The sequence below is a fragment of the Desmodus rotundus genome, chromosome 6 (assembly GCF_022682495.2).
Source record: "Desmodus rotundus isolate HL8 chromosome 6, HLdesRot8A.1, whole genome shotgun sequence".
NCBI classification, from domain to species: Eukaryota; Metazoa; Chordata; class Mammalia; order Chiroptera; family Phyllostomidae; genus Desmodus; species Desmodus rotundus.
Genome location: NC_071392.1, coordinates 78,045,715 through 78,058,975, shown reverse-complemented (window position 1 = coordinate 78,058,975; position 13,261 = coordinate 78,045,715). Strand labels below are relative to the sequence as shown.

At 50.9% G+C, this 13,261-nt stretch overlaps 1 protein-coding gene across 4 annotated transcripts in view; it reads left to right on the top strand.

Annotated features, from left to right (window-relative positions):
* Positions 1-13,261, top strand: part of PLXNA4 (plexin A4) — a 401,976-nt gene that overhangs the window by 78,103 nt on the left and 310,612 nt on the right. For all 4 annotated transcript variants that reach the window (XM_053926493.2, XM_024555117.4, XM_071221702.1 and 1 more), the window contains exon 3: positions 2,131-2,313. In XM_053926493.2, coding sequence (XP_053782468.1) covers positions 2,131-2,313 — 183 coding nt within the window. The remainder of the gene's footprint in view (positions 1-2,130; positions 2,314-13,261) is intronic.

The window sequence follows — 13,261 nt, the reverse complement described above, 5'->3', positions numbered from 1 at the left end:
GTCATAATGGGCAAGGCATGTTTGTGGATGGCGAGGTCCCTGAAGGCCAGTTGAGGGCTGAGAGAGTCAGGGACAAGCCCTCTGCATGGACCAGAGGCAGGAAGGCCACAAGGGTGGCTAGCACACCCCCGGCTGCCCCTGGAGCACCCAGCAGGGAGGGGCCCCTGTCTTTCTCTGCCCAGATTTCTCTTCCTTGTTTCTGTCCATCCCTTTCACTCTCCATCACCTTTTTCTTCCCCCATTTCCCCACTTTAGGGAGAACCGAGAACATCAGACTAGACCCTGAAAGCTCTCTCTGCTAATCTGGATTCGTATGGTGGTGGTTGTTATTTTTTGGAGGCGTGAGAGGTGGTGTTTGGTCTGGGGCTGTTGGACCAGACCACGTGAGAGAGGCCAGAGGCGACAGAGGCTTGGAGCAGCTGTCTGCTCTGCACAAACCCTGCCCAGGCCGGCCCAAGCCCCCTGCCTCCGGTCTGCGTGCTCCCTACCACAGTAAGAAGAAAGGGAGAGGTCTGAGAGAGGATTGCGATGCCCAGCACGTTGTCTTCCGCGAGACGGACAATGCCTGTCTCCCTCTCCTGGGAGGGAGCCGGGGGGGCCCCCACAGCCCCGAACGGCTCAGAGTTGGCTGCTTTCACAGAGCCCCCTGGCTGGGGCCTGCCTGCTGGTTCTCCAGATGCCGATTCTTTGGCTGGATTGAAGCCTTTAAAAAAGTGACACCTTGTATTTTATTTCACTCCTTTTTTCTGAAAAGTCCAAAGGACGTTTACAAGCATGAGCTCTATGAGTTTTATGGAAGGCAATCAAAAAGCAGGGGTTTCCTTTATCTTTACAGAGTGGAAAATAAAAGTGTAGAAGACAGAAGGACTCTTCTAAGACCACACAGTTCTTCCAAGACAGAGGGGAAAATCCAGTGTAGGTTCCTAGGGCCCAGGAGAGGTCTACGCAGACCAAAGCTGCTTGCTGGGGAGCACCGTAGCCTCCTCACTGGCCACAGCCAAGGTCCTCACCTCTCTGCAGTAGGTCCGAAACCCCCGTAACCCTCTGCTCACGTGGGGGCCTGAAGGCCTGGAATTAAACAGGGAGAAATTCAGCCAAAACACTGGGAAGGAAACCAGCCTGAAGCCTTTTCCTGTTGGTTCTCTGACTCCTGAAATTGCGCTGGAGTCAGGAGCAAGAGTTGGGGCGGTGTGTACCACAGGGTATCCAGGGAGTCTTCTCTTTAAAGAATGCTAATAGCTGTCCTGGTCTAAAGCCGTTTAGGGAATAAAATGTTTGGGAAAGGCTTAAACAATATGAAACATTTATTCTTAAGAAGACTCCATACCTGTAACTAATCATTGTGAATCTCTTATGTGGTTTTAGAATGTATTGTTTTCCAAAATTATTTGCCCGAGGACTCCTGTGATGGTAGAGCATCTTGGGGGGCAGGGGGTGGGTTCCACAGAAGACCCTGTGGGAAGTGCTGGTGCAGCTGCGACAAGAACGGGACTGCCCTGCTCCGCCGTGCTCGGAAACGAACAGGCAGCCTGAGACTGGGCAGAGAGGGGTGCCACAGCAGCAGGCGGGGTTCATTTCCAAGCCTCCATTCTTCCCGTGTCCTCTTTCCTGAACCCACTGTCTGTGCGTGTCTGTGCCACAGTCCTGCCGTTCAGGCGTTAATGTTTCTAGTGTCCCTTCTACTGTACACTTGTGAGTCCTCCTCCGTGAGGACTCTAACAGTGAGTGTGTAGATGTGGGCACCACACCTCCCTGGCACCTGAGCAGAGCCATCTGGAGCCCCTACTCACGGGTGCCGGCCCAGTGCTTCCCCTTGGGACAGCGGTGGTGGCAATCTAAGCTACCAAGATGGCCCCTGGAGAGATTGTAGAAGGCACAGAGAGACCACGGGAGTATGGTGAGAAGAGACTCCAGGAATTTGTGGGTTTTTTTTTTTTTACCATGGTCCTGCAACCTACTTGGATGACTGTTGACTGGTCATTTAGTTTCTCTGGGGCTGAATGTTTCACGTGAAAAAGAGGGATTTATACCACCTCTAAGGATTCTTCTAGCCCTATAGTTCCCTGGCTCAATACCTCTGCCAATTACCCTGATGCTGCCTCCTAATTTTTTCCCTTTTTTTATTTTCAGCTCTTAACCATTGATGATAACTTCTGTGGCCTGGATATGAATGCACCCCTGGGTGTGTCCGAGATGGTACGTGGCATTCCCGTCTTCACGGAGGACAGGGACCGCATGACTTCTGTCATCGCCTATGTCTACAAGAATCACTCTCTGGCCTTCGTGGGCACCAAAACTGGCAAGCTGAAAAAGGTAGGCACGAGGTGCTGTCACTTTTATTATTGTGAAGACAGTCTGTCCCTGCGGGATGGATATTATCTCGAGCTCTTTTGCTGCTGTCTTGGGCCTGGCAGGTGAGCAATACAGGTTGGCGGTAAGGAAATATGTTGCTGTTGAGGTTATGAGTGATAATCTCATCTCTTCCCTGCCCTTGCACTGAGGTTGCTGTGGGAATCACACGGGGCTGGGGTGGGGGGGAGTATGGATTCCCCTATTCCCTGAGGCTGTTACCCCAGCCTCACTAGGCCATCCTAAATGGTGGGCTCTCTTTAGCTTGGGTTTGTGCCTGAGGCAAGAGCATTGTTAGGCCTAGGTGGCGGGGGACATGGACAGAGGCAAGGGATGTGCCTTCTCCTCTTGCTTCAGCCCCTCTGGCTTGTACATCCATCTGGAATCCATTCAGGGAAAGGGAGGAAAGGGCAGGACCCACTGGAGTTGCTGCTGGGGCTGAGAGTCCAGTTGGGACCAGAAACCTTGGACGTTCTGGTGCACAGAACAGTCGCTTAAGGTGGAGGGGAATGGCATGATCCGGAGACATGAGCTGTCCCCCTCGTTCTTCGGGGGCACTGGGTGATGGTGGCCCATCAACAGTGGCAGGGGCACCCGCCCACCCAGGACTACTCTGTCGCCCAGCTCTGCTCATCTGGATGAGCTGCTTGGCTCCGTAGGGTGCCCTTCGTGCTTGGATGAGAAGCCTTTCTAGGACCGTAGGCAGTAGGTCCTGCTTTGTGTTGGACGGTGGTCGTATGTCAGCCCTGTGCGGGGGGGAAGTGGCGGCGACTCCACATGGAGCTCCTGCTTGTCTTCTTTGGATCCCCGTGGGAATTCTCTGGACACTGTGTGATTGAGACCGATAAAGCCAGCACTACCTGATCTGAGAGAGCCTTGACCCCCACCTGTTTGTGGCTGTACTTCTGAACACGAGCTCTGGAAGATCGAGGGGAAATGCACTCTGCTCATCTAGAAAGCCGTGCCTGCTCTCCCGTCCTACTGTGAAACAGACGGGTTCAGCAGTCGTTTCTCTCCTGAAATTGTGCGTCTCTGTGGAATGGCAGTGGGCCTAGGGTATGAGAGTGTGCGAGTTGGGGGATGTGTGTGGAGTAGTTACGGGGGTCGAGTCTGGAAGCGGAAAGGGTGTCGGTGAAACGCCATGGCGCCTGCAAGGAGGACGCCGGCAAAGCAGCCCGCATCTGGTGTTGCTCCTAAAGAAGTAACACACAGTAAGTGTCCAGTTGATGGATAATTTAATCATAGTCTGTGTAGTTTTAAGAATTGTATTTTGTTGCCCCGACTCATGTCACTCAGTTGGTTGGGCATCTTCCCGCAAAGCAAGGGGTTGCCAGTTCGATTCCAAGTCAGGGCACATGCCTGGGTTGCGGACCTGTGCAAGAGGCAACCAACTGATGTTTCTCTCATGCACTGGTGTTTCTCTCCCTCTCTCTCCCACCCTTCCCCACTATCTAAGAATAAATAAATAAATAAACTCTTTTTTAAAAAAGAATTAAGTTTTGTAGTTCCCCGCCTTTCTGCAAAGAGTATATTAAACACAACTGGATGTTTTCTTTCTGCATTGGCCATTTTGTTGTTGATGACTTGTGTGTTGAGCTGAACTTCAGGGACACCCAGAAAAGGTGCTGTGAGGTGGAGGCGAGTTGTCCCCGCACAAATCCTGTGTCCGCCGCAGCCTCCTGGCTTTTTCCTCTAATGCACATTGTCACTCGTCACTTCGGCTTGCTGTCAGGAATCCTGGTGGACTTCAGTGCCTTTCCTCCCCCTCCGCCTGCAGCTCCCGCTTTCAGGGATCTAGGAACCCTAGGAACCCAGATACCCAAACTTGCTGAAACTGTGTCTAGTAAGCCTCTGAATACACCAAGGTGGCACGTGCACGAATCATTCTGCACCATGACTTAGTGAGTGCGCTCTGCTGGAAACGTGAATTCTGAATACCAAAGGCTTTCCCACACACAGTTCATACGTGATCTCATACAATGCCATGTCTGTTGGCCTGCTTTGCCCGGCTCATTGGGTAAACACATGGTATTGCGAATGAATACATAAGCAAGGCAATTTGGGGTGCTTTAGCTCTTTTCCCTAGTGAGCCCAGTCTCAGTGAGATGGAGAAGTAACTTACTCCAAGGTGTTCAAAGATTCCCACACCCTGGATTTCCTACCACATGCCAGAGGCTCATTTACTTGCTGGCAAGACCGAGCAGACCCTGTAGAAGCTGTAGAAGGATTTTTTTTTTTTTACTACCGTCTGAGGTGCTTGGAATATGGTGTCAGAGAAACAAACATCGAGAGTTCAGTGCACATAACAGAAGACAGTTACTGTATTTTTCCGACTATGAGACGCACATTCCCCCCAAATTTGGGAGGAAAATGGGGGTGCGTCTTATAGTCCGAATGTAGCTTACCTGGCTCATTGAGGGGGGCAGCAGTGGAGCAGGGTTTTTTCCCCTATTTTCCTCTAAAACCTAGGAGTGTCATATGGTCTGGTGCAACTTAGAGTCTGAAAATATGGTATTTTTCTCCTGGGGTGGGGGGCGGGTGGGAGCGAGACGTGATTCCTGGCTGTGGCTGCATCGTAAACTGAACACAGCCGACTCCCAAATGTGTGCTGCTGTGTGAGGGTGCTCCGAGGCCCGTGGGGGCTGGCACGCTCACCTGCAGGGGGCTGTCCCCAAGCGGGAGGTCAGACTGGAGCACATCTCCATGACTGTGGGCTGAGGAACCCCACTCCGTGGAGCCTGGGCAAGCCAAGCGCACAGAGACAACCCTCACGGGGCAGGCCGCGGGCAGAGCCTGGCCTTAAAGTGTCTCCACAGGTCAGCCAGGCCAGGGATGACAGGCAACGCCTGACCAGCTGGCTTTATAAACCGTGGGCCAGCATTTCCCTTTTTCACTTTGGGGGGTCATATAAGAACGGTTCTGTTTCCGCCACCTGGGATGTTACATTTAATTTCCAGAGCAGTGGTGGGACTGGTGAAGCATAAACATTTGAGAGGTAAGAGCAGAGGGTCGTGATGGGGGAATGAGCCAGTGGCCCTCCTGGGGAGAGCCGGGCCATCGGCGCGGCCAAACTTTCTGCTCCACGAGCTCAGAGTGGCAGCCTTTTTAATAGTTTTGCTGGAGCCCGGCTGCTACCACCGCAGACTCAGCAGAGCCGCCCAGAGGGACATTCTGAGTTGGGAAAGAAAGGCTGGCCCGCCGAGTCTGTTGTTTGAAATAATAAAAAGCAAAACTGGCCAGTTTATTTATTTTTCCTAAACAATAGAATTTCCCACCACCCTTGCTCACTACGCACCACTCCCCTTTCCTTAGAATAACTCTGTCTTGCTTTTCCCAGAGGTTATCGGGACCATATTCACCTCTTGGGCAGAGGCCCAGCCATGAAAAGCTTTGGGGCTGCAAGAGGATTTTGCAGGAAGTTTTGTGAGCTACTGAAAGCAAAGGGTGAGAATAATGGAAATCAGACTGTAGCCATAATTACAGAGCTGGCTTCTCTGAGCCCTGTAATAATCTCCTATGTGTACAAGGGCTGTGCCCAGTTCTTTGCAATGTGACAAGGGACTCGAGGTGGGGAGGGTAGGCGGAAGCGGGGTGGGGGATTGCTGCGGGTTTCCAGGGTCCAGAACCTGGAGTGTAGCTATCCTTGGGCTGCCCTCAAAATGACTGACTTTTTGTTTTGTTTGAAAGATGTGGGTTCCTGTCATTTGCATCCTTGCCTGCGACGACCACAGTTTTACTCCTTTAGTGCTCACCTCACATGAGGCAAGGGGGAAGGAGGTGAGGAGAGTGCCGTTTTGGATGTCTTTTATGTTTTCCGATGTGTATGTGTTCCGACTGGTATTGGCAGCTTTTCTCATGGTGTGTGTTAAAGGCATGTGCCGTTAAGAAGCATGGCACGTAAATGCTACTACAGGCACCAGGAGGTGCCTGGGAACTTAGGAATAACCGACAGACTGGTCCAGTTCCAGTGGCAGGCAAACACCATCCCAATGGGCTCTAGGGGTCTGTATAAATCTGAAGACCTTTGGCCCACGCTGGGGGAATGCGGTCAGGTCCCCTCCTAGGGACAAGATCTCGTTGCTTAAAAATTTCGGCTGGAACCCACCCCTCCCTCCTTCTGTGCTGTTTGCTTGCCTGCCACTAAGTGATCATATTTTATGGCTGCTGCTCAGCAGTGAATTACTGCCTAACATTAGTGGGAGCGACTAATGCTCACGGTGAACCAAAACATCATAAACTTCCACTTGAGGTGTGATTGCCCCTTTCATTTTGTTATTGCATCTTTCCTGGGTGTTTTACAAGGTAAACTGTTCACAGCCAAGGGGCTGAGCTCTCTGCAGATGTTGGGTAGGTGGCAGCTGGCTGGCCCTTCAGCTAGCTTCTGGTAGGGTACGTACAGCGTGGGTGTGTTTATGCACAAACCACAGCATACCGGCCTCTCTCGGTGGGAGCTGGGTGTGTGTCAGCGTGGAGAGCCCACAGGAGTGGAAGACCCCCAAATCATTCTTATTGGGCGTTGTCATGCAGAGGAGTTTAATCTTGCTAATTTATTTTTTCTTGAGCCAGTTTTGAAATTGATTTGCTTGTGTTCCATAGCCTCTGAGCTTGGGTCCAGAAGGGAACTACAGCCAGAAGTGAAGTGGGGCAGAGGGAGACCCGCCTGGGGCTGTGTTATTCTGACCACAGTTCTCTTGAATGGATGGAGTGTGCATGCGTGTGATGCTTGAGTCATAGAGCGAAGTCAGATCAGAGATGGGCAGCCCCTGCTTGGCAACTTCCTCAGTGTATCTGAGGCTTTTTTTGAATATTCACCTGGGACTTCGAACGAATTTTAACTAAAAAGAAATTTGTGCCATGGAAAGCACTCCAGATGGCTGGAGGCATCACAAAGCCAATAGAGACACAGTGTTGGACTCCAGCTTGCCTGGGAGGCCGAGTGCGTTTGGTGCAGGGTTCGGTCAGTGAGCTCTGCTGTGTTATAGGTTTTTCCAACCAGAGCTGCCAGCCAGTTTGCAAGTGCGATGCCCAAGAAGAAAGAAAAAGAAATATCGACGAATCAATGTCGAACAATTTTCATTATGGAAAAGCATTGTCAGCACTTTTCCGTGGTCATTTTTGCCTTGTTGTTTTTGCATTCCCTACCCCTGGGTGTTCAAGAATGAAGCCTGTTTAGACCTTAACCTGTGGATTAAGTTGGTGGGGGGAGGCTGATGTTGAGGTGCTGTGGATGGAAGACCACCAGAGATGTTCTAGGGGTGCCATTCTTCTTCCTCTGACCTCACATCTGAGCAGGGACAGGAGGTGGCTGTCCTGTCATTAGTGCTATAAGCCCGGGGATCCTAGGGACGGGCCTTCAGAGCAACTTCGCCTAATGTCAACCAGTCCACTTCTCACGGTCCTCCTCCCACCTCCTTTTCGTCTCCTCTGCTGGCCTTTAAGACTTTTTGTTCATGTTTATTTGGCAGGCAGCTGTGGAGAGCGGCTAAGTTGGTCCGTGTCCTCTTGGGCATAGATCACATTCTTGGACAGTATTAAGACCCACTGGCGCTATTTTCTCCCTTTTTCTTACTACATGTTGGCCCCAACCACTGTCCCTGCGTGTCTCTGGGGAGACCTCAGGTGGTCACTCAGAGCTGACCTGAGCAGGCACAGGGCGAGGAGGTCTCCCTTCCTCACACGGCAGTTTTTGCTGCATCTCCTCTCAAAGCTACTTGAAGCCAGTCGCTGGGGCACAGACTCAACCTCCCCCTGGCATCCTCTCGGAACACACCTTGAGATCCCCAGAAAATACTACTTACGTCTATTTTTTTAAATGATCATCACGAGTGCACATGATTTAAGGAGATGGCTTTAAACAGGCTTTGCCAAGTCAAGATTTACTGATACATGTGTGCCACTTTTTTGAATCATATGGGTGTATATTTATATATTCACATTTGTATCAAAGTGGTCCTGATCGTAAATTAAAATACAAAGGCATTAACATTGAAGAACGCGCTTTAGAAACACCCCAAATCATGGAACGCACTCAGTCAGCTGGTGCCGAAATGCCAGACACGCTGGAGGAATTTATCCAGTGACACATGCAATTGAAGTAAAATATTGTGCTTTACAAGAACATGTCATTAAAATGAAAACTAGCAGCATATCAGGAGTCTGGCCATGTAACCAAGACAACAAAGATGGGAAAGGATGAAAGACATGATGTACCAGAGGAAGAGGGAGGAGGCAGAGGCAAGAAGAGGAAGTGGACCCCCAGCTATAAATGGTCCCCTTACTGCTCGATCCGTAGCTGGTAGACTCAGGAACAGAGGAGAACAGCATCGTTGTCGATACTGGTGGAGGCTCTCAGCGAGGGCAGGGCTGGGGGTTCTTCATGACCTGAAATCCCTGAGGCTTCCTCCTCAGCCACTTTGGTGGGGAAGGAGGTGGCAGCTGGACTGACTGAGAGCCCACCAGCTGAAGCTCTGATTGGGGGTCTGTTTGTTCTTGAGTGACTTCCTGTGAATGTGGCCATGCCGCCTGCCCCTTGGGGATATCATGGTGTTTTTTCCAGCAGCTGTGGTTTCTCATAGAGATGTTCACCCGGACTTCTCAAATAGCTTTCTCAAGTCTCCCACACGCACTCCATACCTTCTATCGCAGTCCAGGAGACTCAGGTATATTAGTGACGGATGCTGTGTAAGAAATTAACCCACATGTAGAGGCTTAAAACAGCGTGTGCTCTCGTATAGATTGTGTGGGTCAGGAGTCCCGGCATGGTTTAGCTGGGTCCTTTGGCTCCAGGTCGCTCACAGACGACAGTCAAGGTGTTGGCTGGGTCTGCAGTCGTCCATGGGCTCAAGGTTGGAATGGGAAGAGTCCACTTTCAATATCATACATGTGGCTGTTGGTGAGCCCCCAGTCCTCACTAGAGACATTAGTCTCCTGCCACATGGGTCTCCCCATGACAGGTATGCATACAGCATGACAGCTGAGACAGACAGAGAGGGCGTGCCAGAGGGCAGCCACAGTCTTTTTGAAACCTAATTTCAGAAGTGATACCTCATCACTTTTGCTGTATTCTGTTCATTAGGACTCAGTCGAGTGGTCCAGCCCATACTCAGGGGCTTCCACAAGGGTGCGAATACCAGGAGGTAGGGGTCATTGAGGTCATTTTAGAGGCTGCCTGCCACATTAGGGCTTTGCTTATGGGCCATTGAGGGCATCTGAACCGACCCTCTGAAACTTCAAGTTAACTTTGGTGGTGTGGGAGGGGGCACAGCCCTCCTCAGAGACAAAAGCCGCCCAACACTGGATCCTGTCTCCCAGGTCCCTGGGTGTTGATTGTGCAGGTATATCAGAGAATCCAGAGGGTTAACCGGTAGGTGTGGAGTGGCCTGCCACACCCACAGGGCCAGCAGGGGAGGAGCCACCCTCTGCAGGAGGCCTGGGAGTCCTGGACAGCAGGTCCAGGTGCTCTGTCCATCCTAGGGAGAAGAGGGTGGTGTGGACAGTGGTGGATGGGAGGGACTTGGGTTTGAAATCAGTGACTGATAGGAGCTCAGCACAGCCAAGGAGAACCCATGCCTCCTGACCTTGGCCTCTTTTGGGAATCACCTAGCTCTTTAGGAATGTATCTGATGATACATTTTCCTGGGAATTGGAGCTGGCAGGAGAGAGAGGATGGGGAGCAAACCCTTTGCTTTCAACACCTGCAGGTTCCAGGCACCGTCCTGGGTGTTCTATGTGCATTATGTACCTTGATTATCTCACGTCATACTCAGCATTTCCTTTCAGGGTAAATACTACCACCTCCACTTTACACACGAGGACAGGGACTGAGTAGGTCACCAGAGGTCCCGCGATTTGATCTAAGGTCTTCCCTTTGACTGTTTTATCTAATAATGGTCTCTGCCGAGCCTTTGCTCTTGGGCTGTGGGTAAATCTAATCTCCACAGCCATGAGAAGAGGTGGTCACCTGGCCTCCTGTACCCGGTCAGTGTGCCTGTAGTTCTGCATTTAAGCGTCCCAGCCACACCAGGGTCACCGGTCCTCCAGCTCAGCCTTCAGCCATGGTTCTGTGCATTTTGAGTCTTCAAGGGCCTGGGCTAAGTTTAAACACCAAGGAAGAGGCTCCTACCTGAGAAACAATGGGATTCCCACCTACGTGGCAGTTCTTGCTTCACCGATGCATCCTCCACTGGCAGTTTTCCTGTCAAGGAGCAATTATGCTGGAGCCCAGATCAGATCCTGCAGCAGAGTGGGCGATGGCCTTGGAGAGGGGCGTGAGGGTTTCTGGAAAACAGACAGGCTGTGAGTTTCTACTTACCACTGACCTGCCACCTGCGACACACTTGGGTCCACACTCGGGGTGTGTCCTTGTCTTTTTGGTTCTCATGCTCTCCCCCAACAAACAGCCTGTGGGACTGTGCTCCTGGTCATTTTTCCTGTAGCAGGTCATCCAGGGTCCCTGACCTCACTCATTTGGAAGATGGCTGCTTCTGCTTTGTTGTATCCTGTAACTGCTTTGCAAGCCCTCTGGACCTGGGGGCCTCATGATACCATCTCTCTTTTAGCCTCTGTCCCCACCAATCTACCCCACCTTCATCTTTTTCCATAATACCTGTCCCCTTAACCCGAGCTTCTTGGCCACTCTCCCAGTCCTGCACCTACTTTTCCCACCTTTACCCTCTCAGCTCTTTCTTCCTGGCATTATGTAGTATTGTATTCTCAATTTATGATAATCCACTCATAAACATTATCTCGACCAATTTGCCCAGGATGATTATAAGTCCTGAGGCAGCTCTGGCCCATAGTGAGAAGCTTTATAAATTTGGTGACTTAAGGACAGAGTGATTGTGTGGATTGGTTTGAAAAAACATTGTTTTTTGACTTTCAAACTCATTTTGTAGACTGCCAGTTTTGGGGCCTACATGTCTTAAACTGGCCTCATACTGATGATACAGGAGAAGTCACCGAGTATCTATACCTGGGCAAAATGATGTGCATTTTTATGGCTGAGCTGTGGCAGCAGTTCTGAGGGCCTGATCCATCACGGAAAGCTCGTAAGGGGTTGCCCTGTTGGAAACATGCCAGAAGGGGCCCTCTGATGCTTTCCAAGCCCTTCTTCACCTTCCATCTTCAGGTAGAGAACACATATGCACAGACAGGCATGGCTGTGTGCTGCTTCCCACACATACACTCACACTGGGATCATACACATGCATGCATACCTCCCCCCGTACACACCCATGCACACCCCATACACGCACACTTAGGAGCCAAGCCCTCCTCTCTGCACTCGAGCCTGGGGCCAGTGCCCCTGTACTCTGCCCTCTTGGTCTGAGCCCCGCCTCCCTCGTGTTCTCTCTGGAAAATTAGCAGCACACCATCTAATCAGTTTACCTCTGACTCACCCACTTCGGCTCCAAGAAGATGACAGAGTAGAGCTATTTAGCTGTCAAACGCTCTGACTATTGCCCAGACGGACAGTGCCTCAAACAGCAGAGTGGCGTCTTCCTCCTCCGTGTGATGGTAATGAGTCTCCCAGTTGCTTTTTTAAGTGCTTTCCTGCATCTGCCTTTAATTTTCATGCCTCTTGCCTGCTGACCTTGCTTCCCAGCAGCCAGCCTAAGTGTGATTCCCATAATTAGCTTAGTGATAATTTAATCTCTCTTCTTTACATTTGTTTTTGAGGGACGTAGGTCTGGGGACAGGGTAAGGTGACCATCACACCTTCCTTGGCCTTCGTTTTTGTCTGGATTCTCTGTGTCCCAGGCAGGAACTAATGGGAGTAGGTGGGTTGGATAGAGGACATAGGGAGAGAGAAGCCCATGGCATCATGGGTAGACTCTGGATAGGAAGCTGTAACAAAGCTCTCTTTATTTCGATCCTTAAAGGGGATTCTCTTCCTTTGCTCCCATTTCTTCCCCAAAGTAGGAAGACATGTGAGTGTAGGCACAAGTACACAGCACTTTAAGATGCTTAGGTGAGGCGAAGCTTGAAAATAGGAAAACAAGATACTTCTTCAGTGGTCATGGCAACCGTTCTCTTAAGGCAGAGGAAGGCGAGAAGGAGCAAAGGAGCCACTGAATGCCACCCTGCTGCTTCCCTCCTCTACATTGAGGCTTCCTGGCAGTCTTGAGAACCAGGTGTCTGCCCAGGTCTTTATCTGGGGTTGCCCAGGCCTCTAAACTGTTAAGAACCAGACCTGCGTACTACATGAAGAGTCGGAACTGACAGCCGGGAAATCGCGACTTTGTTGCTGGCTGCACTTCTGATTTGGGACAAATTGTTTATCCACACGTATTTCACCTTTTGAGCCAGGAGCATATGAATGTGTGCACACTTCATCTCTTTTGTGAATGAGCTGAGGATAATTGGGCTTTACAACTGTAGAGCCTTCCTTGATTTACTAGGAGGAAAAACACTAATAAAAATGAAGAAGATGGTGAGGACCACGTGACTTTCTGTGCTCAGTAAACACCTAAGAAGAGTGTGCAAACTCCATGGATGTAAACAGCCACGTGAGCCCAGCCGGGGAGTGTGGAAGGTCTCCAGAGGTGGGGGTCTCCACGGGAAACCTTGGATGCTCCAAATAGACACACTAACCAGCCCTTGAGGGGTTTAACTGTGTTGTGAGCATGCACAAGTGCTCAGGAGCTCTTTGGAAGAACGTCAGGCAGGGAAGATGAGAGATGGAATTCAGCTGGGCCACCCTTGGCTACACACTGAGCTCCCACTGCATGTGAAGTGCTGGGGAGAGTAAGCTGGGTGAGGGAAGGGGGCACAGGCAGGGCACACTCAGCTCCGAAAAGCTTGGGCTCTTTCCTACCACTTCCTGCAGCCTTGAAACTGGGGCTTTGATTTATGAGCTAACATTTAATTAAAAGAACAGCAGAAAAAAAATCTCCTTTTTCCTCTACAGGAT